General features: G+C 34.1%; 1 protein-coding gene across 1 annotated transcript in view; it reads right to left on the bottom strand.

The window, feature by feature from the left end:
* The window catches only part of LOC111049655 (dorsal-ventral patterning protein Sog), a 106,786-nt gene that overhangs the window by 37,302 nt on the left and 44,517 nt on the right, over nucleotides 1-24,967 (bottom strand). The window contains 1 exon segment of the mRNA XM_039440591.1: nucleotides 22,134-22,237. Within this exon segment, the coding sequence (XP_039296525.1) occupies nucleotides 22,134-22,237 (104 nt within the window).

Genomic DNA, 24,967 nt, shown 5'->3' with positions numbered 1-24,967 from the left:
AGACTTCTGCTACTGCAAAAATATTGACAACAGGGTAAACAGCTGAATGGAATTTCGATGAGCGCTACTATTCAACAATTATTTGTCAGCCCGGGAATTCGCTATCCAGAGATTGTCAGTTTGGTGTAAGGGTAAGCATTCCTGACCGGCAATTAGGAGGCACTGGGTTCGATTCCCGGGCTGACAAATAATTTTTGAATAGTAGCGCCCAACGAATTTACATCTAGCTGTTCACCCTGTTGTCAATATTTGCAGTAGCAGAAGTCTTCGGGGTGAATTACAGCATTTAATTGGGATTTTCGTTTAATAATGATTAATTCATTAGCATTTGAATAATTGCAATATCTCAGTAAACACCATCTAGAGTTTAGAATAGATTGGAGTTCTTAGTGTTATGTCACAATATATATATACACTAATTTACATTGGCTGATACAGTATCATCTCAACTTGAAACACAGCACCATAGTTTGATACAAAACAGGATAGAGCTATCTGCTTTGTGGAATGATAGACAAGGACAGCAACATCTCAGTAAACACCATCTAGAGTTTAGAATAGATTGGAGTTCTTAGTGTTATGTCACAATATATATATATACACTAATTTACATTGGCTGATACAGTATCATCTCAACTTGAAACACAGCACCATAGTTTGATACAAAACAGGATAGAGCTATCTGCTTTGTGGAATGATAGACAAGGACAGCAACACCAATGTTATTCAAATACTGCCATTATAACGTGGGCCTCACTATAACAATATTAGTGATCGACATAATGACAATATGATACAGTATCGACACAATATGATACAGTATCATCTTAACTGGAAACACAGCACCATAGTTTGATCAAAACAGGATAGAGCTATCTGTTTTGTGGAATGATAGACAAGGACAGCAACACCAATGTTATTCAAATACTGCCATTATAACGTGGGCCTCACTATAACAATATTAGTGATCGACATAATGACAATATGATACAGTATCGACACAATATGATACAGTATCATCTTAACTGGAAACACAGCACCATAGTTTGATCAAAACAGGATAGAGCTATCTGCTTCGTGGAATGATAGCAATACCAACGTTAAACGAATACTATTAAATAAAAAGACTAAGAAATTGTCAAAAACGACAGATGTTATTCAAAGTTAGAGACCGGTTTCGGTTGTTACACCATTGTCAATCTCTGATCAAAGTTTATCCGAGGAAAAAAAATCTTTCTCAAAATTATGACTCCTAAACGTTTATCAGAGATTGACCATGGTGTAACAACCGAAACCGGTCTTTCTATCAATAAATCTGTGGTTTTTCGACAATTTCTTAGTCTTTTTCATTTAATACAAGTAGTTCTGTGAACAGTAAACCTCACGCAGTATTCTCATCCACAAGTACCTGATTGAAACTATAGACCTTATGGAAATACAATCATCAATAGACTGGCTTCTCCACACATCTGTGTAATCACTTGTCAGCTGATTTATGATGAATAATTCTATAGTCTGATTTTTACTCCAATATTTGCGTATGAAGTCTGAAGGAGGCTCAATTTTTCCTTTTATATTATCCTTGAAATGCAAAATTTCCAAAAACCTTGTATATACGTCGACGCGCAATTAAAAAAGGAACATACCTGTCAAATTTCATAAAAATCTATTAACGCGTTTCGCCGTAAATGCCCAACTTTATAAACATATAAACATTTAAACATTTAAACATTAAGAGAAATGCCAAAACGTCGACTTGAATCATAAGCTGCGTTTACACCAGAGTTAATAACACAAGTTTTTAACATTTTTGTTATCAACTGATGTTAATTACAAAAGTTTATAACATCATGTTGAGTTGCGTTTACACCGGAGTTTATAACATGAGTTATTAATAAAAAGTTGTCAACTTGACTTAATCGAAAAAAAATTCTCTTGAAAAAAAAAGTTGATAACTCGTTTTTTCAACAGAAAATTCCTTGTTATTAACAAGATTTATGTTATCTATTGAGAGTCGGTAACTTTTGTTAATAACAGGTTACTATCTTCCCCGCAACCCCCTCGCCCAGAATCCCTACCCTACAACTACAGCTGTTCCCTAATAACTACAGCAACAGACAAAACACGTGACAAAGTTAGATTAACTTTTGTTGATAAAAAATCTGGTGTGGCGCACTCACACAACTTTCCTTGCCGTTATGAAAATTAATCACCTGACGCTAGTGTTCCCGCGCATCTCAAGTCTACTATTCAAATATTTGAGCCAGCTGGTGACAGGGCAATAACGCTGGAGACACACATGAGGTCTGCTATCTCTTCATAGTGAATGATTTAATAGAATCAACAATAATTTGCAATTGAATAATCACATTTTCTCGAATTTAAAGCTTATTTTCAATTTTAGGTGAAAAATGTTACTGAACATTAATTGTAGAGATTTTCATGCCCAATCTACTCCACTTGATTTTTATCGTTTCAATTGTATCTGAAGCCTGATAATTGGGAATCTATCTGCATTGACACGTGACAAAGTTATTAACTTTGGTTGATAAAAAACTAGCAGCCAACAGAAAATGTTATTAACTTATGTTGAAAACTTTTGTTTTTAACTCTGGTGTAAACGCATTATAATCTATTTACATTAGATTAGATGAAGATCATTATTTTAATGATCTCACACATGTTTCAATACAAATTTGAAGACAATTCTTTACTTTTTATTCCGGCTGTTATATCATATGAATAGTCTCGTTAAATGAAATCATATGGAAGTCAATTATATTGATTACAAGATCTTGTTAGTAACAAGGAATTTTCTGTTAGAAACATGAGTTATTAACTTTTGTCAAGAGAAATTTTTGACGATTCAATCAAGTTGATAACTTTTTGTTAATAATTCGTGTTATTAACTCTGGTGTAAACGCAGCTTTAGACCTCACTTCGCTCGGTCAATGAATAGTTACCACAATATCAACATCTAAACTACACAAAAAAATAATCAAATACTGCCATTATAACGTAGACCTCACTATAGAAAACATATTCTGCTAATGCGGTGCATGTTAGAGTCCAATGTCAATCATTCAATGCTATTATTTGTGATTGTCCCACAATGACGATTGACATATCAATCATGGGACATCACTGAATTGCTTTTGACTGTGACACTGAAGATAGGGCCACGCCTTATTTAATGACCAAGGGCGTAATGATGCTATTACACTGCAGTACATGACATGACTAGACTATGGTGAGGTCCACGTTATAATGTCAGTATCTGATTAGCATTGGTTTGATATCCTTGTCTATCATTCCAAAGCAGATAGCTCTATCCTGTTTTGTATCAAATTATAGTGTTGTGTATCAAGTTGAGATGATACTGTATCATATTGTATTTATGTCGATCACTAATTGCCATAGTGAGGTCCATGTTATAATGGCAGTATTTGATTAGCATTATTGTTGTCTATCTTTCGACCAAGGAGATAGTTCTATCCTGTTTTGTATCAAACTATGGAGTTGTGTATCAATTTGAGATGATATTGTATCATATTGTGTTGATACTGTATCATATTGTGTTGAGACTGTATCATGTGAGGTGAGACTGTATCTAATTGTATCAGACTGTCCACGTTATAATGGCAGTATTTGATTAGCATTGTTTGATATCCTTGTCTACCATTCCACAAAGCAGATAGCTCTATCCTGTTTCATCAAATTATGGTGGTGTGTATCAAGTTGAGATGATACTGTATCATATTGTATTTATGTCGATCACTAATTGCCATAGTTAGGTCCATGTTATAATGGCAGTATTTGATTAGCATTATTGTTGTCTATCTTTCGACAAAGCAGATAGTTCTATCCTGTTTTGTATCAAACTATGGTTTTGTGTATCAATGTCAGATGATATTGTATCATATTGTGTTGATACTGTATCATATTGTGTTGATATTGTGTTGAGACTGTATCATGTGAGGTGAGACTGTATCAGACTGTCCACGTTATAATGGCAGTATTTGATTAACATTGGTTTGATAACTTTGTCTATCATTCCACAAAGCATAGCTCTATCCTGTTTTGTATCAAATTATGGTGTTGTGTATCAAGTTGAGATGATACTGTATCATATTGTGTTGATACTGTATCATCTTGTCGAACACTAATATTGCTATAGTGAGGTCCACATTATAATGACAGTATTTGATTATTAACATTGGTGTTGCTATCCTTGTCTATCATTCCACAAAGCAGATAGCTCTATCCTGTTTTGTATCAAATTATTGTGGTGCGTATCAAGTTGAGATAATATAGTATCATGTGTTGATACTGTATCATATTATTGTTATTTCCAACACTAATAGCTATATTGAGGTCCAGGTTATAATGGCAGTATTTGATTAGGATTGGTTTGATATCCTAGTCTATTATTCTACAAAGCAGATAGCTCTATCCTGTTTTGTATCAAATTATTGTGGTGCGTATCAAGTTGAGATAATAAAAATATAGTATCATGTGTTGATACTGTATCATATTATTGTTATTTCCAACACTAATAGCTATATTGAGGTCCAGGTTATAATGGCAGTATTTGATTAGGATTGGTTTGATATCCTAGTCTATTATTCTACAAAGCAGATAGCTCTATCCTGTTTTGTATCAAATTATTGTGGTGCGTATCAAGTTGAGATAATAAAAATATAGTATCATGTGTTGATACTGTATCATATTATTGTTATTTCCACACTAATAGCTATATTGAGGTCCAGGTTATAATGGCAGTATTTGATTAGGATTGGTTTGATGTCCTAGTCTATTATTCTACAAAGCAGATAGCTCTATCCTGTTTTGTATCAAATTATTGTGGTGCGTATCAAGTTGAGATAATATAGTATCATGTGTTGATACTGTATCATATTATTGTTATTTCCAACACTAATAGCTATATTGAGGTCCAGGTTATAATGGCAGTATTTGATTAGGATTGGTTTGATATCCTAGTCTATTATTCTACAAAGCAGATAGCTCTATCCTGTTTTGTATCAAATTATTGTGGTGCGTATCAAGTTGAGATAATAAAAATATAGTATCATGTGTTGATACTGTATCTATTATTGTTATTTCCAACACTAATAGCTATATTGAGGTCCAGGTATAATGGCAGTATTTGATTAGGATTGGTTTGATATCCTAGTCTATTATTCTACAAAGCAGATAGCTCTATCCTGTTTTGTATCAAATTATTGTGGTGCGTATCAAGTTGAGATAATAAAAAATAGTATCATGTGTTGATACTGTATCATATTATTGTTATTTCCAACACTAATAGCTATATTGAGGTCAGGTTATAATGGCAGTATTTGATTAGGATTGGTTTGATATCCTAGTCTATTATTCTACAAAGCAGATAGCTCTATCCTGTTTTGTATCAAATTATTGTGGTGCGTATCAAGTTGAGATAATAAAAATATAGTATCATGTGTTGATACTGTATCTATTATTGTTATTTCCAACACTAATAGCTATATTGAGGTCCAGGTATAATGGCAGTATTTGATTAGGATTGGTTTGATATCCTAGTCTATTATTCTACAAAGCAGATAGCTCTATCCTGTTTTGTATCAAATTATTGTGGTGCGTATCAAGTTGAGATAATAAAAATATAGTATCATGTGTTGATACTGTATCATATTATTGTTATTTCCAACACTAATAGCTATATTGAGGTCCAGGTTATAATGGCAGTATTTGATTAGGATTGGTTTGATATCCTAGTCTATTATTCTACAAAGCAGATAGCTCTATCCTGTTTTGTATCAAATTATTGTGGTGCGTATCAAGTTGAGATAATAAAAATATGTATCATGTGTTGATACTGTATCATATTATTGTTATTTCCAACACTAATAGCTATATTGAGGTCCAGGTTATAATGGCAGTATTTGATTAGGATTGGTTTGATGTCCTAGTCTATTATTCTACAAAGCAGATAGCTCTATCCTGTTTTGTATCAAATTATGGTGTTGTGTATCAAGTTGAGATGATACTGTATCATATTGTGTTGATACTGTATCATGTGAGGTGAGACTGTATCATATTGTCGTTATGTCAAACACTAATCGCTATAATAGTGAGGTCCACGTTATAATGGCAGTACTCGATCAACATTGGTGTTGCTATCCTTGTCTATCATTCCACAAAGCAGACATCTCTATCATGTTTTGTATCAAATTATTGTGTTGTATATCAAGTTGAGATAATACTGTATCATATAGTGTTGATACTGTACTATGTCTGGTGATACTGTATCATGTTGTGGTGGTTCTTGTTCTATAGTGAGGTCCACGTTATAATGGCAGTATTTGATTAACAAAGGTATTGCTATCCTTGTCTATCATTCAACAAAGTGGATAGCTCTATCCTGTTTTGTTGCAAATTATGGCGTTGTGTATCAAGTTAGATGATACTGTATCTTATTGTGTTGATACTATATCATATTGTCGACCACAAATTGCAAAAGTGAGGTCCACGTTATAATGGCAGTATCTGATTAGCATTGGTGTTGCTATCCTTGTCTATTATTCCACAAAGCAGATAGCGCTATCCTGTTTTGTATCAATTTATGGTGTTGAGTATCAAGTTGAGATGATACTGTATCATATTGTCGAACACTAATTGCTATAGTAAGGTCCACGTTATAATTTATTTATTTATTTATTTATGTCATTGACAATTACAAATCATAATTATAATAAATATAATATGATTGGGAGAAGACAACAGGCATAGCCCAAAACTGTCTTCTCCCAGATTTTTACAAATAAAAGATTCAAAAAAGAATAAGGTTAAGATTTCACTTTCACTTCAAAAATTCTGATAAAGGCAGTATTTGATTAACATTGGTGTTGCTACCCTTGTCTATCATCGTTTATATCATCTTCGTATAATCTTCGTATCATTTTCGTATCATCCTTGTCTATCATCACCCTATAGTGAGGTCCACGTTGTAAGTTAGCACCTGATTAACATTGGTGTTGCTATCTTGTTGTTATCTTTTTGATAGCGCTATCTTTTTCCAAATCCGCACCTTTGCCAAATTGTTCACAGGCCTTGTATGAACACAATGAACTACAAGAACATCTTACTTAACTTGCAAGAATATGTCATTGACATATCATTGTCAATATGTCAATATTGTCATATGTCATTGTCAATATGTTACAGTATCAACACACATGATACAGTATCATCTCAACTTGATACATAACACCATAATTTGATACAAAACAGGATAGAGCAATCCGCTCTGGGTATTATCGAATAATGAAACGATATATTTTTTCGACAAATGAAACATATTATTTTATTTATTAGAATTATTATTAGAACTTATTCTTAGAACTCGTGGCTGGAGCTCAAGGCTTCTTTTTCCAGTCACGCCAAAAACTATTGTAATTTAATGATTTTTACTTTGCTTGCCCTATTACCATAGGTAAGGAAAGTATTGCTTTCCGAAAAAAATTAAGGTACCCCAATTTCTAAATTTCTATACGTTTCAAGGTCCCCTGAGTCCAAAAAAGTGTTTTTTGGGTATTGGTCTGTGGTGTGTGTGTGTGTGTGTGTGTGTGTGTGTGGTGTGTGTGTGTGTGTGTGTGGTGTGTTGTGTGTGTGTATGAGTGTATGTGCGTCTGTGTACACGATATCTAATCTCCCAATTAACGGAATGACTTGAAATTTGGAACGTAAGGTCCTTACAATATAAGGATCCGACACGAACAATTTCGATCAAATGCGATTCAAGATGGCGGCTAAAGTGGCGAAAATGTTGTCAAAAACAGTGTTTTTCGCGATTTACTCGAAAACGGCTCCAACGATTTTGATTAAAGCTCTAACTAAAATAGTCATCGATAAGCTCTATCAACTGCCACAAGTCCCATATCTGTAGAAATTTCAGGAGCTCCGCCCCATCAATGCAAAGTTCGATTTTAGATTCCCAATTATCAGGCTTCAGATACAATTTAAACAAAAAAATCAAGTGGAGTAGATTGAGCATGAAAATCTCTACAATTAATGTTCAGTAACATTTTCACCTTAAATTGAAAATAAGCTTTTAAATTCGAGAAATTGTGATTATTCAATTGCAAATTATTGTTGATTCTATTAAATCATTCACTATAAAGAGATAGCAGACCCTCCAGCGTTATTGCCCTGTCACCAGCTGGCTAAAATCTTTGAATAAGTAGACTTGAGATGCGCGGCAACACTAGCGTCAGGTGATCAATTTTCATAACGGCGAGGAAAGTTGTGTGAGTGCGCCACACCAGATTTTTTTTTGTGAAAATATTTCTTGTATTTGGCAAAAAATTCATTATTCATTACATTTGAGATGGAACTGATCATTATAAACAAGAATCAACAATTAATATTTAATCAGATATACCGGGATGTCTTGAATCACAGCTATCCACTAAAGAAGGCGGTGGAAAGAGAAACTTGACAATTATGCCGTCCTATCATTATCACTGAATTACACGAGGAATTCAGTTGATGGAGATTGCGACCAGAGGATCATAATAATTTATTAATGATATTTTGATAAAAAGTAATAGTGATTAATATATTAATAAGCTTCATGGACTGCAGAAAAATATATAAAAACATTTTTTCTAAATTTGTTCAAAAATTATGCAGTGAATATGACCTAGAAGCAGTCATATAAGATGGTGCTAAAATAAGCAGACGTAGATGAAATAGAGAAAGAAGACGCGGATGAAATAAAAAAAGAAGATGTAGATGAAATCAAAGAAGGGGAAAGAATAGTTGCTGAAGTAGATTAAACACAAAAACAAAAGGAAGGAGTTGTAGAAATAGGAGATTGATTGATTGATTGATTGATTGAGTACTTTATTCATGTAGATTACAATATATACTGGTTTATACACTTATATACAATAGCTTACAATACAGCAAAATTATAGATGAATTTACATAATATAGACTAAGAAAATAATTATTGAACTGTATATGATATGGAAAAGCAATTTGTAATATAATAACTATAGATAATTATATTGTTATGCATGTACATAAATTGGCGGAGCTTTGGACATATCAATGTCCATTCTTCGGAAAGAATATTAAAAATATCCTCCCCACTAACTCTCTACCAAAACGTTAGAAGGAGAGGAAGAAGAAAATGAAGAGAAAGAAGTAGAGGTAGAAGAAGAAAAAGAAGGAGATGATGATGTAGACTAGATGTAATCCAAGAAGTTGAAGAAAAAGAAGAAGATGAAGCCGGAGAATAAGAAGATGGAGAGGAAGGAGAACAAGGGGAGAGAGAAGAAGCAGAAGAAGAAAAGGAAGAAGAAGTAGAAGAGAAGGAAAGCCAATAAATGATAATGTTAGTTGTACATATTTAGAACAAGGAAGGAGACTAGAAATAATGTAATGAAGACCAAGGTTATGCTCCTTGAATATATTGCGTCATATGTCTGACTAGCTAGTCATATATATATGACTAGTATCACTACCAGGACTAGTTAGTATATATAACTATATTTAGTTCTAAGTAGTATAACTGGTGCAGACTCTATAGTGAGGTCCACGTTATAATGGCAGTATTTGATTAACATTGGTGTTGCTATCCTTGTCTATCATTCTACAAAGCAGATAGAGATATCCTTTTCTACCTCCGCACTGTTCCCAGATCGATTTCAACAATGTAGTAATTGTATAATTAACTATTATGTTTATAAAAATTAATGTATGATTAACAATTATGTATATGACAATTAATGTATAAATAACTATTATGTATATAAAAATATTTTACCGAGCGAAGTGAGGTCTAAGATTCAAGTCGACGGTTTTACATTTCTCCTTATGTTTAGATGTTAAAATTGTTGAATGTTTTAAATGTTGCGCATTTACGGCGAAACACGGTAATAGATTTTCATGAAAATTGACAGGTATGTTCCTTTTTAAATTGCGCGTCGACGTATATACAAGGTTTTTGGAAATTTTGCATTTCAAGGATAATATAAAAGGAAAAAGGAGCTTCCTTCATACGCCAATATTAGAGTAAAAATCAGACTATAGAATTATTCATCATAAATCAGCTAACAAGTGATTACACAGATGTGTGGAGAAGCCAGTCTATTGCTGTATTTCCATAAGGTTTCAAACAGGTACTTGTGGATGAGAATACTGCGTGAGGTCTACTGTTCACAGAGCTACTAGTAATGTATAATTAATTACCTAAAGCAGGGCTCTCCAACCTACGGCCCGCGGATGGATTCTGTCCGGCCCGCCGAGAGTTATTGCAACAGATTTTTAAAAATATATATTTACTAGCCGTCAGGCTCGCTTCGCTCGCCATATCCGTCTGTCTAGGGGGCTCCGCCCCCTAGACCCCCGACTGGATCGTTCTAGAATGAGATCAGCAGGCTCGCTCCGCTCGCCTGCATTTTTCATTTGAGCATTTTAATCATATGTTAGGACGATCAAGTCGGGGGTCCAGACTAAACGTCTGGCTAAACGGATATGGCGAGCGAAGCTAGCCTGACGGCTATTAATATAATATTTCCCAGGATTGAAGTAGCAGTGCCCAATCAGTTTTTCCGCGATAAATGCATTCAAATCTTCAACTTGGTGCCAACCTAACAAAGTCAACTCAACTTAATGCCAAGCTGACAAAATTATTAATTTAGTTGCCAGTTAACGACTATTTCGATGAGGTACTCTATCCAGATTATAGTTCTATAGTAACATATGATATGGAAATTTCAATTATAATTAAGAGATTGGGAGAAGAAGAATATACATGCTAAAAGACGAACTTTAAACCCTTAAAATCAACCCTTAGAGTTAAAATATTGCCAAAAGATTTCTTAGTGCGCCTCTAAAGGGCCAACTTAGCATACCTACCAAATTTGAACGTTTTTGGTCCGGTAGATTTTTAGTTATGCGAGTGAGTGAGTGAGTGAGTGAGTGAGTGAGTGAGTGAGTGAGTGAGTCAGTCAGTGAGTGAGTGCCATTTCGCTTTTATATATATAGATAAATCAGCTGACAAGTGATTACACAGATGTGTGGAGAAGCCAGTCTTATTGCTGTATTTCCATAAGGTTTCAAACAGGTACTTGTGGATGAGAATACTGCGTGAGGTCTACTGTTCACAGAGCTACTAGTAATGTATAATTAATTACCTAAAGCAGGGCTCTCCAACCTACGGCCCGCGGATGGATTCTGTCCGGCCCGCCGAGAGTTATTGCAACAGATTTTTAATAGTTATTTGTGCAACTAGTGCGCAAAGTGTCAGTTTGCTGCACCGAAAGAAACGTTTACGCCCGAGCCGTAGGCGAGGGCGGAATGGTTTCTTGAGTGCAGCAGAGGAACTTTGCGCACGTATTTCACATTAAGTTTTTCCTACAGTTACCATTGAATATGAAAAGTGGGTAATTATGGGTAAAATTGCCTGAAATGCATCAGGTTTCTCGCATAAAACTCGAAAACTATGTATCCTAAAGACTTGACTGTCATATAACAAATTACAGCTTACATAATTTCCTACAACATTCATTCCAAAACTTTTTTCATATCTCCTCTAGTTTTCGAGATATCCGCTCTTGAAGGTGTGACATTTTTGAAAAAATACATTCGTCACCAATTTTTTTCTATTTTTGCTCTTATAATTTAAAAAAAACGACGGAAAAAATCCATGCTGATTATGAGCTTATAGAGAGCATCACAAGGATAGCAATACCATTGCTAAGCAAACCTTGCCATTATAACGTGGAGCTCACTATGGTTGACCGAGCGAGGTGAGGTCTAAGATTCAAGTCGACGGTTTGGCATTTCTCTTAATGTTTAAATGTTTATATGTTGCGCATTTACGGCGAAACGCGGTGATAGATTCTCATGAAATTTGACAGGTATGTTCATTTCTAAATTGCGCGGCGACGTATATACAAGGTTTTTGGAAATTTTGCATTTCAAGGATAATATAAAAGGAAAAAGGAGCCTCCTTCATACCACAATATTAGAGTAAAAATCAGACTATAGAATTATTCATCATAAATCAGCTGACAAGTGATTACACAGATGTGTGGAGAAGCCAGTCTATTGCTGTATTTCCATAAGGTCTATAGTTTCAATCAGGTACTTGTGGATGAGAATACTGCGTGAGGTCTACTGTTCACAGAGCTACTAGTAGTTCTGTGAACAGTAGACCTCGCGCTCAGTGAGTTACATTGACCTGTTTCTCAAAAACAGGTTGTGTTATGTTTTCTCAAAAATTAATAAATAATTTATCAATTAAAAATGTCTTGAAAGAATCCTAAATAAACATAGAGCCTTCTGTCCTATCGTACCGTGACGTGTCGTCCCGGAATGTGAGTGTGAGCGCTGTTATCAGGTCTGGCTGCAACTGTCTACAACGTTGATGGAAACATACAATTTTCAAGATGTTTGATGTTTTTGAACGGGTAGTAATTATTATGATGGAAAGATACTATTTTTAAGATGTTCGATATTTTTGAACGGGTAGTATTATAGTCAACTCTCTACTAACGTTAATGGAAATATACATTTTCAAAATGTTCGATGTTTTTGAACGGGTAGAATTATAGTTCACTAGACAGCTGATTTATGATGAATAATTCTATAGTCTGATTTTTACGGTAATATTGGCGTATGAATGAGGCTCCTTTTTCCTTTTATATTATCCTTGAAATGCAAAATTTCCAAAAACCTTGTATATACGTCGACGCGCAATTTAAAAAGGAACATGCCCAAAAAACATAAAATATTTAAACATTAAGAGAAATACCAAACCGTCGACTTGAATCTTAGACCTCACTTCGCTCGGTCAACTAGTAACGTGGACGTCACTATAGTTATAAGTTTGAAAGGGTGTAACACAGGGAGACAGCTTGGCACCTATATCTGTTGCTAAGTCAAAACACATGTTGGCCATTATTAATAGTCAGAGCACACATTTAAGTAGTTTATATTGATAGGATGGGTACAAACTAACGGATTGGGTTTGGAATGTCCCTGTGTCCTCAAAGCTGAGAGAGAGACAATGTGGCTCTAGGGTGTGTGAGAGAGAGAGTGATTGAGAAAGAGAGAGGAAGAAATACCGAGTGAATGAATAAGCCATAGAGAGAGACAGATATATAGATACAGAGATATAGATATATGGATATGGAGATATAGACATAGTGAGACAGAAAGAGGGATAGAGAGAGATAGAGAGTGAGTGAGAGAGGAAGAAATACCGAGTGAGGGAAAAAGCCATAGAGAGAGACAGATATAAACTTAGAGATATAGATATGGAGAGACAGTGAGAAGGATGGAGAGAGATAGATAGTGAGTGTTAGAGATGGAAAGATAGGTAGAGAGAAAGAGAGAGAGAGAAATAGCTAGTGTGAGAGAGAGATAGATAGATAGGTAGAAAGAGTGAGAGAGAGAGAGAAAAATAGCTAGTGTGAGAGAGAGATAGATAGGTAGAGAGAGTGAGAGAGAGAAAAAAATAGTGAGTGAGAGAGAGAGATAGATTAGATTTCTTTATTTATGTTTGTTACAATATTTACTGGCTTATACACTAATTCACATTAAATGACGATAATGCTAGTTATTCAACGAATTTCACGAAGTATAAATAATTAATAAATGAGAATAAATATAGAAATGCAATTAGAATAACGATAATATAATAATGTGATGTAACTTCATAAAACGGCGGTTTTTCAACAAATAATTGTCGATTCTTTTAGAAGGATATAAGACATCCTTCCCATTAACACACGACCGTGGAGAGAGATAGATAGTGAGTGAGAGATAGATAGTAAGTGAGAGAGAAATAGTGAGTGATTGATTGATTGATTGATTGAGTACTTTATTTATATAGATTACAATATACACTTATACACTTATATACAATAGCTTACAATACAGCAAGATTAAGAAAATAATTATTGAACTGTATATGATATGGAAAAGCAATTTGTAATATAATAACTATAGATAATTATATTGTAATGCATCTAAATAAATTGGCGGAGCTTTGGACATATCAATGTCCATTCTTCGGAAACAATATTAAAAATATCCTTCCCACTAACTCTCTACCAAGAAAGAGAAGAGGGTGAGAGAGGGAGGGAGTAAGAGGGTGATAGAGAGAGAGAGAGAGAGAGAGAGAGGGAATAAGCCATCGAGAGAGACAGATATATAGATACAGAGAACTAGATATAGAGAGACAAAGAGAAGGATAGAGAGAGATAGATTGAGAGAGTGTGAGTGAGTGAGGAAGTGTGAGAGAGAGTGAGAGAGGGTGAAATACTGAGTGAGGGAATAAGTCAAAGAGAGAAACAGATATATAGATAGAGATAGAGATACAGTAAGAAGGATAGAGTGAGATAGAGAGTGAGTGAGAGAGTCGATTTCAGAGACACCCTGTCTACTAGCTTCTAAACCATTGTTAAAGACATCTGTTTGGAATTAGTTTGCATGAACTGTTAGGATACTATTCTTGTAGTTTCGTTTTGTTCTAAACTGTCTTATAGTGTCAGTCACGTGGGAATGATAGGAACACACTGTTGCCAATTTACCGTTTTGACTACCTTCTTTAGTAGATAATATCGGGGCACCGAGCTTTGCTCGTTATTTTCATTTATTGATAAACAGAACACAATTCTCTAAAATGATCGTGTTCAAATTTCACAGCTGGCTATATGTCAATCTATGAATTTCGGGGAAGCGATATTTTGATTTTCCACATACTCACTAGCTCACTCACTTTTTTACTATCCACAGCTGTTTCAGCCAAGGATGAATTTATCCTTTTAATGTCGTTCAGCGAGTTTTCCCAAGGATGAGACCTAGTGTAATCGAATTTTTATATCATAAACCTACTATGTTCCAAATTACGTGAAAATCGTTAGAGCCGTTTACGAGATCCGTTGAACATGAAAATAACCAGATATAAAAATATAAACAGACATACAGAAATTGATGGCTTAATATAATAATTATGATAGTGTGGTCCACGTTATAATGGCAGTGGAGAAAGATAGGAGAAAAACGTTGCCGATCCTCTGTCTAATCAATGCTTTCTATAGACGGTGGCTGATACAGGTTTATTGAATTGTTCATTCTCGTTTAAAATGATCAATTTACATTTTATCAAGCAAGAAATTATAGTTTTCAACAATTTTATAATGAATTGAAATATTTTGTTAATTAATGATTATTAATTATACATTGTTCAAAGTCGATCTGGCAACAGAGCAAGGCGAGAAAGAGATAGCGCTATCCGAATTGTAGAATGATAGACAAGGATAGCAATACCATTGCTAATCAAACTCTGCCATTATAACGTAGACCTCACTATAGCTCTAATTCAGTGAAGAAAGATGGGGAAAAACGATGCCGATCCTCTGTCTAGTCAATGCCTTCTATAGACGGTAGCTGATACAGGTTTATTGATGTAATATTAACTGTTCATTCTCGTTTAAAATAATCAATTATATTTTATTAAACTGGAAATTTCATTTTTCAATCATTTCTTAATGAATTTTCATAATTAGGATGAATTATTTTGTTGATTAATTGTTAATTCTACATTGTTAAAAGCCGATCTGACGACAAAGCAAGGCGAGAAAGAGATAGCGCTATCCGAATTGTTGAATGATAGACAAGTATAGCAATACCATTGCTAATCAAACTCAGCCATTATAACGTGGACCTCACTATAGCTCTAATTCAAGTCATCCAGGTGTGTCTAATCTGATATTAGAGGTTTTGAGTCTAGTTAATAATGAACAGTAAGTTCTATCTCAAATATATTTCATTCTACTCATCAAGGGAATATATATTTTCATAATTCAATGATACATTCTTATAACTTTCTAATTACTAAATGCCGGTTGCACAAAAGCCGGTTAAGGTTTTTATCATGATCAATTCCACGCGAACCAATCAGAGAAGCTGTCTTTTGAAAAAAAAACCTTCTCTAATTTTAAGCACCGTTAAAAATTTGACCGGCTTTTGTGCAGCAGGGCCTTACTTTTAATTGACAAATTTTAGATAAATCCCTTGATAGCTCTATTAGGGCTGTAGTTGCAGGGAGATTGCAAGATTTATTTAGCAATATCCTATACTATTAAACGAGCAACTTCTGCTTATATGTTTGGATGTTTAGATGTTTATATGTTTGTATTTCACCGGATCTCGAAAACGGCTTTAACGATTCTCACGAAATTCAGAACATAGTAGGTTCATAATATAAAGATTCGATTGCACTAGGTCTCATCCCTGGGAAAACTCGCTGAAGGACATTAAAAGGATAATTATTATTCATCCTTGGGAAAACATCTGATAATAATAATTTCGTCGTCTGTTGGTGATGGAAGTGAGTGAGCGAGTTCATGTGTGTGGGACTGTGTCGAAATTGTGACTCAGCTGTTGAACTTTTGTAATCATTCAATCAGGTACTTAGTGCCGGTTGCAAAAAAGCCGGGTTATTTTTAAATCCTGATTAATTCCAGTAGATCCATCTTTTTGAAATGGTCTTCTTTGATTTGGTTCACGTTAAACTAATCAGGATTAAAATTTAACCGGCTTTTGTGCAACTGGGCCTTTGTGAGGGAAATTTTTGCATTCCACTGGGAATTAATCTCAATTTATTGTGATTAGATAGAACATTTCTGTATGAATGTTATTATAATTTCTTCATTCGTAATAATTTTTTTATGCTTTTGTACTCCAGAGCGAAGCTCGGTCCCCAATATTTCATATTAATTGCATCTTCTATATTCCAATCTTACTCACTATAGACAAATATATAATACAAAAACAACAAAAATCGATAATTTGAGGAAAGAATTGGTTTATACACGTAGGGGATAGGAAATTCACGAATGACGCATCATCACGTCTCAACTACTCAACTGATTATCTTGAAATTTTGCATATAGATTTTTAATTTACCGAGGATGGTTATAGGCCTATTTTCAAGATTTTAGGAGGCCAAGTTTTTAGGTGTCAAGTTTCTAATCAGACCCTTGCGGAGCACGGGTAACTTACTACTAGTCTATAATATAATAAAGGAAAGAACTGGCTTATACACGCAGGGGATAGGAAATTCACGAATGACGCATCATCACGTCTCAACTACTCAACTCATTAACTTCACATTTTGCATATACATTCTTAATTTACCGAGGATGGTTATAGGAATATTTTCAATTCTTCAAAATTTTAGGAAGCCAAGTTTTTAGGTGTAAAGCTTTTAGATACTATCGGAGCACAAGTTACCTGTTAGTCTACTATAAGACAGTATAGCTAATAATTGACCGAGCGAAGTGAGGTCTAAGTTTCAAGTCGACGGTTTGGCATTTCTCTTAATGTTTAAATGTTTATATGTTTATATGTTGCGCATTTACGGCGAAACGCGATAATAGATTCTCATGAAATTTGACAGGTATGTTCCTTTTTTAATTGCGCGTTGACGTATATACAAGGTTTTTGGAAATTTTGCATTTCAAGGATAATATGAAAGGAAAAAGGAGCCCCCTTCATACGCCAATATTGGAGTAAAAATCAGACAAGATGAATCATAAATCAGATTCATCAGATTCATCATAAATCAGCTGACAAGTGATTACACAGATGTGTGGAGAAGCCAGTCTATTGCTGTATTTGTATAAGGTCTATAGTTTCAATCAAAGACATTAAAGTGGTATGCATCTTTAAGCTGGGTTTACACCGAAGTTATTAACAAAATGTTAATTTTCCTTAAGGTCTATAGTTTCAATCGGGTACTTGTGGATGAGAATACTGCGTGAGATCTACTGTTCACAGAACTACTAGTTAATACTGGTTTTAAATGAAATCAAAAAAACGAATGAATACCATAAAAATATATCATCAAAAGATGTGCCCCCTCAAAGACAGATTCAGTTCCAATTCGTACAAGATCTGAGTCACTCGAGAAATTCAAAAGAAAAAACATAGACCAGACGGATTTGTCCAATTACTTTTGGGACAGCCCCTGTGTTTTAAGAGAACGACAAATAGTTACTAATTCAATTGAAATTTAAAATAAAACATCGTCTTAAATGTGCCGTGTCTTCAACTGCTTCCCACAAAATTCTCTTAATCATTCTTTCTTTCTCTTCATCTCTTTCTCTCTATTTCATTATCATACTATTCATCTCTTTCTCACACTCTTTCTTCACTCACTCACTCACTCACTCTCTCTCTCTCTCTCTTTTGGTAGAGTGTTAGTGGGAAGAATACTTCGAATATTCTTTCCAAAGAATGGACATTGATATGTCCAAAGCTCCGCCATTTATGTAGATGCATAACAATATAAATTATCTATAGTTATTCCAAATTGCTTTTTTTCATATCATATATACAGTTCAATAATAATTTTTTCAGTCTATATTATGTAAATTCATCTATAATTCTGCTTTATTGTAAGCTATTGTATATAAGTGTATAAGCCAGTATATATTGTAATCTACATAAATAAAGTACTCAATCAATCAACCAATCAATCAATCTCTCTCTCTCTCTCCCTCTCTCTCTCTCTCTCAAACACACACACTCTCTCTCTCTCTCTCTCTCGGTCGTGTGTTGATGGGAAGGATATTATAATTTCATATTCTTCTTAGAGAATCGACAATTATTTGTTGAAAAACCGCCGATTTATGAAGTTACATTACAATATTATATCATCGTTACTCTAATAATTGCATTCAATCTTTATTCTCATTGATTGATTGTTTATACTTGTAAAATTCGTTGAATAATTAGCATTACCGTCATTTAATGTAAATTAGTGTATAAGCCAGTAAATATATTTTAACATACATAAATAAAGAACTCTGATCTATCTCACTCATTCTCTCTCTCTCTTCCCGTCTCTCCTTACTCATTCTTCTCACCTCGTCCTCTCACACTCTTTCTCCCACACACACTATCTCTTTCTCTTTCTTCCCTACACCCGTTGCAGCTTTGCGAAACAAAACAGTCTGGCACCTTTACAATAGAAAGCAGTGACTTATCATTTGACAAAATTTCTTTACAGGAATGTCTGTCTGTATGTCAGACTGTCTGCTGTTTGATTCTAAGAATTCAGCAGGAGGGTCATTGTGTGAGGAAGACTTGGAGGAGGAGGAGGAGTAGTAGGAGGAGGAAGAGGTAGAGGAGGAGGAGGAGGAAGGGGATGAGGAGGAGGAGGAGGAGGAGGAGATGGTGAAGAAGAAGGATGTGACGGTGAAGGAGAGAAGGAGAGAAAGAAAAAGAAGAAGATGAAGAAGAAGAAGAAAAAGAAGAAGAAGAAAAAGAGAAAGGAGGAGAAGGAGAAGAAGAAGGAGGTGAGGTGAAGAAGGATTGATTGATTGATTGATTAAGTACTTTATTTATGTAGATTACAACAATATATACTGGCTTATACACTTATATACAATAGCTTACAATACAGCAACATTATAGATGAATTTACATAATAATAATATAGAGTAAGAAAATAATTATTGAACTGTATATGATATGAAAAAGCAATTTGTAATATAATAACTATAGATAATAATTATATTGTTATGCATCTACATAAATTGGCGGAGCTTTGGACATATCAATGTCCATTCTTCGGAAACAATATTCAAAATATCCTCCCCACTAACTCTCTACCAAATAGGAGAGAAAGAGGAGAAGGAGAAGAAGAAGGAGAAAAAAGAAGAAGAAGAAGAAGAAGAAGAGAAGAATAAGAAGAAGAAGAAAGAAGAAGAAGGAGGAGAAGAAGAAGAAGGAAGAGAAGGGTATGACGTGATGAACTAGATGAAGAAGAAGGTGGTAGAAGTGAAGAGGAGGAGGAGGAGGAAGCGAGAAAGAGGAAAAAGGAGAAGGAGGAGATGGAGAAGATAGATTAAAGAGGAATACGAATGATGACTGGTAGTAGGAGGAGGGGGAGGAGGAGGAGAAGGCGTGAGAAGAGTATAGTGAGGTCCACGTTATAATGGCAGTGGAGAAAGATAGGAGTAAAACGTTGCCGAGCCTCTGTCTTGCCAATGCCTTCTATAGACGGTGGCTGATACAGGTTTATTGATGTGATATCAACTGTTATTTATTTATTTATTTATTCAACTTCCAACGGTACAATACCAATTTTACATGAAAATAGTACTTTAAAATTCTTTAACTATTCTAGTTTAAAATAATCAATTATATTTTTTTAAGCTAGAAATTATATTTTTAAATAATTTCATGATGAGTTTTCATAATCAAGATTAATATTTTGTAAATTAATTAATTTTTTATCAATAACTTTCATCTCATCCGATCGCTCTCTATCTTTCCCACTCTCTCTCTCTCACAGAGTCACACCCTGTCCTTTCTTTATCATTCACTCACAAACTCTCTCACGCTCCCTCTCTCTCTAAGTCCTAATATTTTGTAAATTAATCAATTTTCTACCACTAATTTTCATCTCATCCACTCACTCTCTCACTTTCCCACTCTCTCTCTCTCTCTCCCCCCTCTCTCTCACTCTCTCTCTCTCTCAGTCATCCCGTCGTTTCTTTCTCATTTACTCACACACTCTCTCACACTCCCTCTCTCTCTAAGTCTACGCCCAACCCTAAAAAGCCCCATCACCGAATTTCCTGGCGTTCATCCAATCAAATTTCACTTTCATTGAAAATCTTTCGAGTCACAGTCAACAGCTTGCATCAGCCAAAAGTTTTCGAAAAAAAGATTTTGAAATATCTTAGAGGTTTCAGACCTGCATCTGGTTTCAAGCATTGCATTGAACTATAATGAGGTCCACGTTATAATGGCAGTGTTAGATTAGCAATGGTATTGCTATCCTTGTCTATCATTCCACTAATCAGATAGCTCTATCCTGTCTTGTATCAAATTATGGTGTTGTGTATCAAGTTGAGATGATACTGTATCATATTGTCGTTATGTCGATCACTAATATTGCTATAGTGAGGTCCACGTTATAATGACAGTATTTGATTAACATTGGTGTTGCTATCCTTGTCTATAATTCCACTAAGCAGATAGTTCTATCTTGTTTTGTATCAAATGATGGTGTTGTGTATCAAGTTGAGACTTTGCTCTGTTACCAGTAGATCGTCTTTTAACAATGTAGAATTAATAATTAATTAACAAAATATTCAATCTTAATCATGAAAATTCATTATGAAATTATTGAGAAATAAAATTTCTTGCTTAATAGAATATAATTGTTTAGCAAGGATTTAAAACGAGAATGAACAGTTAATATTACATCAATGAACCTGTACTAGCTACCGTTTATAGAAGGCATTGACAAGACCGAAGATCGGCAACGTTGTTCTCCTATCTTTCTCCACTCCCATTATAACGTGGACCTCACTATAGTTATGAGATTTTGATAATGATTTATCCTTGCCCTATTACCATAGGTAAGGAAAGTATTGCTTTCCGAAAAAATTAAGGTACCCCAATTTCTAAATTTCTATACGTTTCAAGGTCCCCTGAGTCCAAAAAAGTGGTTTTTGGGTTTTGGTCTGTATGTGTGTGTGTGTGTGTGTGTGTGTGTGTGTGTGTGTGTGTGTGTGTGTGTGTGTGTGTGTGGTGTGTGTGTGTGTGTGTGTTGTGTGGTGTGTGGGTGGGGTGTGGTGTGTGTGTGTGTGTGTGTGTTTCAATTATGTTTTATAAATTTGATTTTTAAATAATTTCATAATAAATTTTCATGATTAAAATGAAATATTTTGTTAATTAATTATATTTCTACATTGTTATAAGACGGTCTGGCAACAGAGCAAAGCGAGAAAGAGATAGAGCTTTGTTGAATGATAGACAAGGATAGCAATACCATTGTTAATCAAACACCGCCATTATAACGTGGACCTCACTACAGTTTCAAGCATCAAACTATTTAGAAGTTTTTAATAACACTTTAAGATATTTATAAACATTCTTTACATGATATTGTAATTTTATATGTATTTAATAACACTTTAAGCTATTTTTAAACATTCTCTACATGATAATGTGATACTATTTCATAAATAAATAGAAGTTTTCAGAAGTAAAAGTTTGGAATGAGAATAAAAATAATGGATTTAACTTACCGGTAGACATTCGCATTTGATACAGTACATGACTCCAAAAGGGGGACCCAGATCGGCAAACCACGAACTCCCAAGCTCTCGTAATTGTTTTCCAAATTGACATTCTGAAAAAATTAATTAAAGTTAGAGAAAGTTTAATTTTAGTTCAAGTAACAGGTAAGGTGTAGGGTAAACACATAAGCGTTTAACGAAGCGGGAAACGAGAAGGGACCAGTTTTGTCGGGAGAGTTTCAATCAAATGCAATTCAAGATGGCGGCTAGAATGGCGAAAATGTTGTCAAAAACAGGGTTTTTCGAGATTTTCTCGAAAACGGCTCCAACGATTTTGATTAAATTTATACCTAGATTAGTCATTGATAAGCTCTATCAACTGCCACAAGTCCCATTACTGTGAAAATTCCAGGAGCTCCACCCCATCTATGCTAAGTTTGATTTTAGATTTCCAATTATCAGGCTTCAGATACAATTTAAACAAAAAATTCCAAGTGAAAAAGATTGATCATGAAAATCTCTACAATTAATGTTCAGTAACATTTTCACCTAAAATTAAAAATAAGCTCGAAATTCGAGAAGATGTGATTATCCAATTATTGCAAACTGTTGGCAACTGTTGATTCTATTAAATGATTCACTATGAAGAGATAGCAAACTTTGTGTGTCTCCAGCGTTATTGCCCTGTCACCAGCTGGCTCAAATCTTTGAATAGTAGACTTGAGATGCGCGGGAACACTTGCGTCAGGTGATCAATTTTCATAACGGCAAGGAAAGTTGTGTGAGTGCGCCACACCAGATTTTTTATATTTGAATAGGTATAACTCAGTCATTTTCCAAGATATCGATCTGAATTTTTCTTTTAATTGCTCCTTATAGTCTCCTTTATTGAGGAGGAATGATATCTCGAATCTGATTTTTTGAGCCAACTGGTCCCTATTTGCTTTCCACATCACAATTTATGATCTATCCCATTATATTTTTATAGCTGGTTATTTACGTTCACCGGATCTCGAAAACAGCTGTAACGATTTTCACGAAATTTGGAACATAGTATGTTTATGATATAAAAATTCGATTGCACTAGGTCTCATCCTTGGGAAAACTCGCTAAACGTCATTAAAAGAATAATTATTCATCCTTGGCTGAAACAGCTGAGACTTTCGTCGTCTGTAGATAGTAAAAAGTGAGCGAGTGATTCTGTTGAAAATCAAAATATCGCATCCCCGAAATTCATAAGCTGACGTAGGCCTATAGCCAGCTGTAAAATATAAACACGATCATTTTTGAGAATTGTGTTCTGTTTATCAATAAATAAAAAACATCGGGGCACCGAGCTTCGCTTGATATTTTTATTGATTGATAAACAGAACACAATTCTCAAAAATGATCGTGTTTATATTTCACAGCGGACTATGTCATCTTATGAATTTCGGGGATGCGACATTTTGATTTTTCACATACTCACTCTCTTTTTCACTATCCACAGCTGTTTCAGCCAAGGATGAATCATCCTTTTAATGTCCCTCAGCGAGTTTTCCCAGGGATGAGACCTAGTGCAATCGAATTTTTATATTATAAAACTACTATGTTCCAAATTTCGTGAAAATCGTTAGAGCCGTTTTCGAGATCCGTTAAACATTAATAACCAGATATGAAAATATATACAAATATTTATACAGAAATTGCTCGCTCAATATAATAGTAAAACGAGCAAAGCTCGGTGCCCCAATATTAATAATGAAGGAAAGAACTGGCTTAAACACGTAGGGGATGGGAAATTCACGAATGACGCATCATCACGTCTCAACTACTCAACTCATTAACTTGAAATACTGCATATAGATTCTTAATTTACCGAGGATGGTTATAGTCGTATTTCAAATTCTTCAAGATTTTATGACGTCAAGTTTTCAGTTTGTCAAGATTTTAATTAGACCCTTGCAGAGCATGGGTAACTCGTTAGTTGGAAAATAAAGTTGAGTAAAGAAAATTTCTAGTACAATGAGTCAATCAACTAAGTTGCTAAAGAGTTACATATTTTCATGCTAATGATCAATCATATTATTTTAATAGTAAAGAAAAAATATTTTTCCAAGATTTTATTATAAATGTTTATAATAGAAATAGCATATTTTGGAAATTCATTATATTTTCTCAATCTATAAGACCAATATTTTTCCAATCATATTATTTTAATCGTAAAGAAAATATATTTTCAATTATATAATTATTATAAATGTTCATAATTTGAATTGACTATTTTGGAAACTCGTTATATTTCTACATATTTTAAAAACAATTTATCAAAAGTGAGGAGCTAGAAAGGGATAGAGCAGGTAGCTGTTGCCAGATTGTCTTTTAACAATGTAGAATTAATAATTAATTAACAAAATATTTCATCTTAATTCTGGAAATTTATCATGAAATTAATGCAACACATAATTTCTTGCTTAATAAAATATATTGATTATTTTAAACTAGAATGAACAGTTAAAATTACATCAATAAACCTGTATCAGCTACCGTCTATAGAAGACATTGACAAGACAGTGGATTGGCAACATTGTTCTCCTATCTTTCTCCATGTGCACCTCACTAGTATAGAAAATGTTTACTAAAACATTACAATAGAAATATTAATTGACAGAAATTGAAAATGAAATAGAAAATATCTCGGCCCCTGCGCTCAGGTTTTTAACCTTTTCAGGGACTTTCCGTATTTAATAATAACACTATTTTACTTTTAACTTATTTTGTTAATTGTCAATTTATTTATGTAATTATACATTCATGTATGCATTGTATGAAGGAAAATAAAACTTTAATTGATTGATTGATTG

Source organism: Nilaparvata lugens, chromosome 14, assembly GCF_014356525.2.
Source record: "Nilaparvata lugens isolate BPH chromosome 14, ASM1435652v1, whole genome shotgun sequence".
In the NCBI taxonomy this organism is placed as follows: Eukaryota; Metazoa; Arthropoda; class Insecta; order Hemiptera; family Delphacidae; genus Nilaparvata; species Nilaparvata lugens.
The sequence above is the reverse complement of the archived record's forward strand: the minus strand, read 5'-3'. Positions and strand labels throughout refer to the sequence as shown.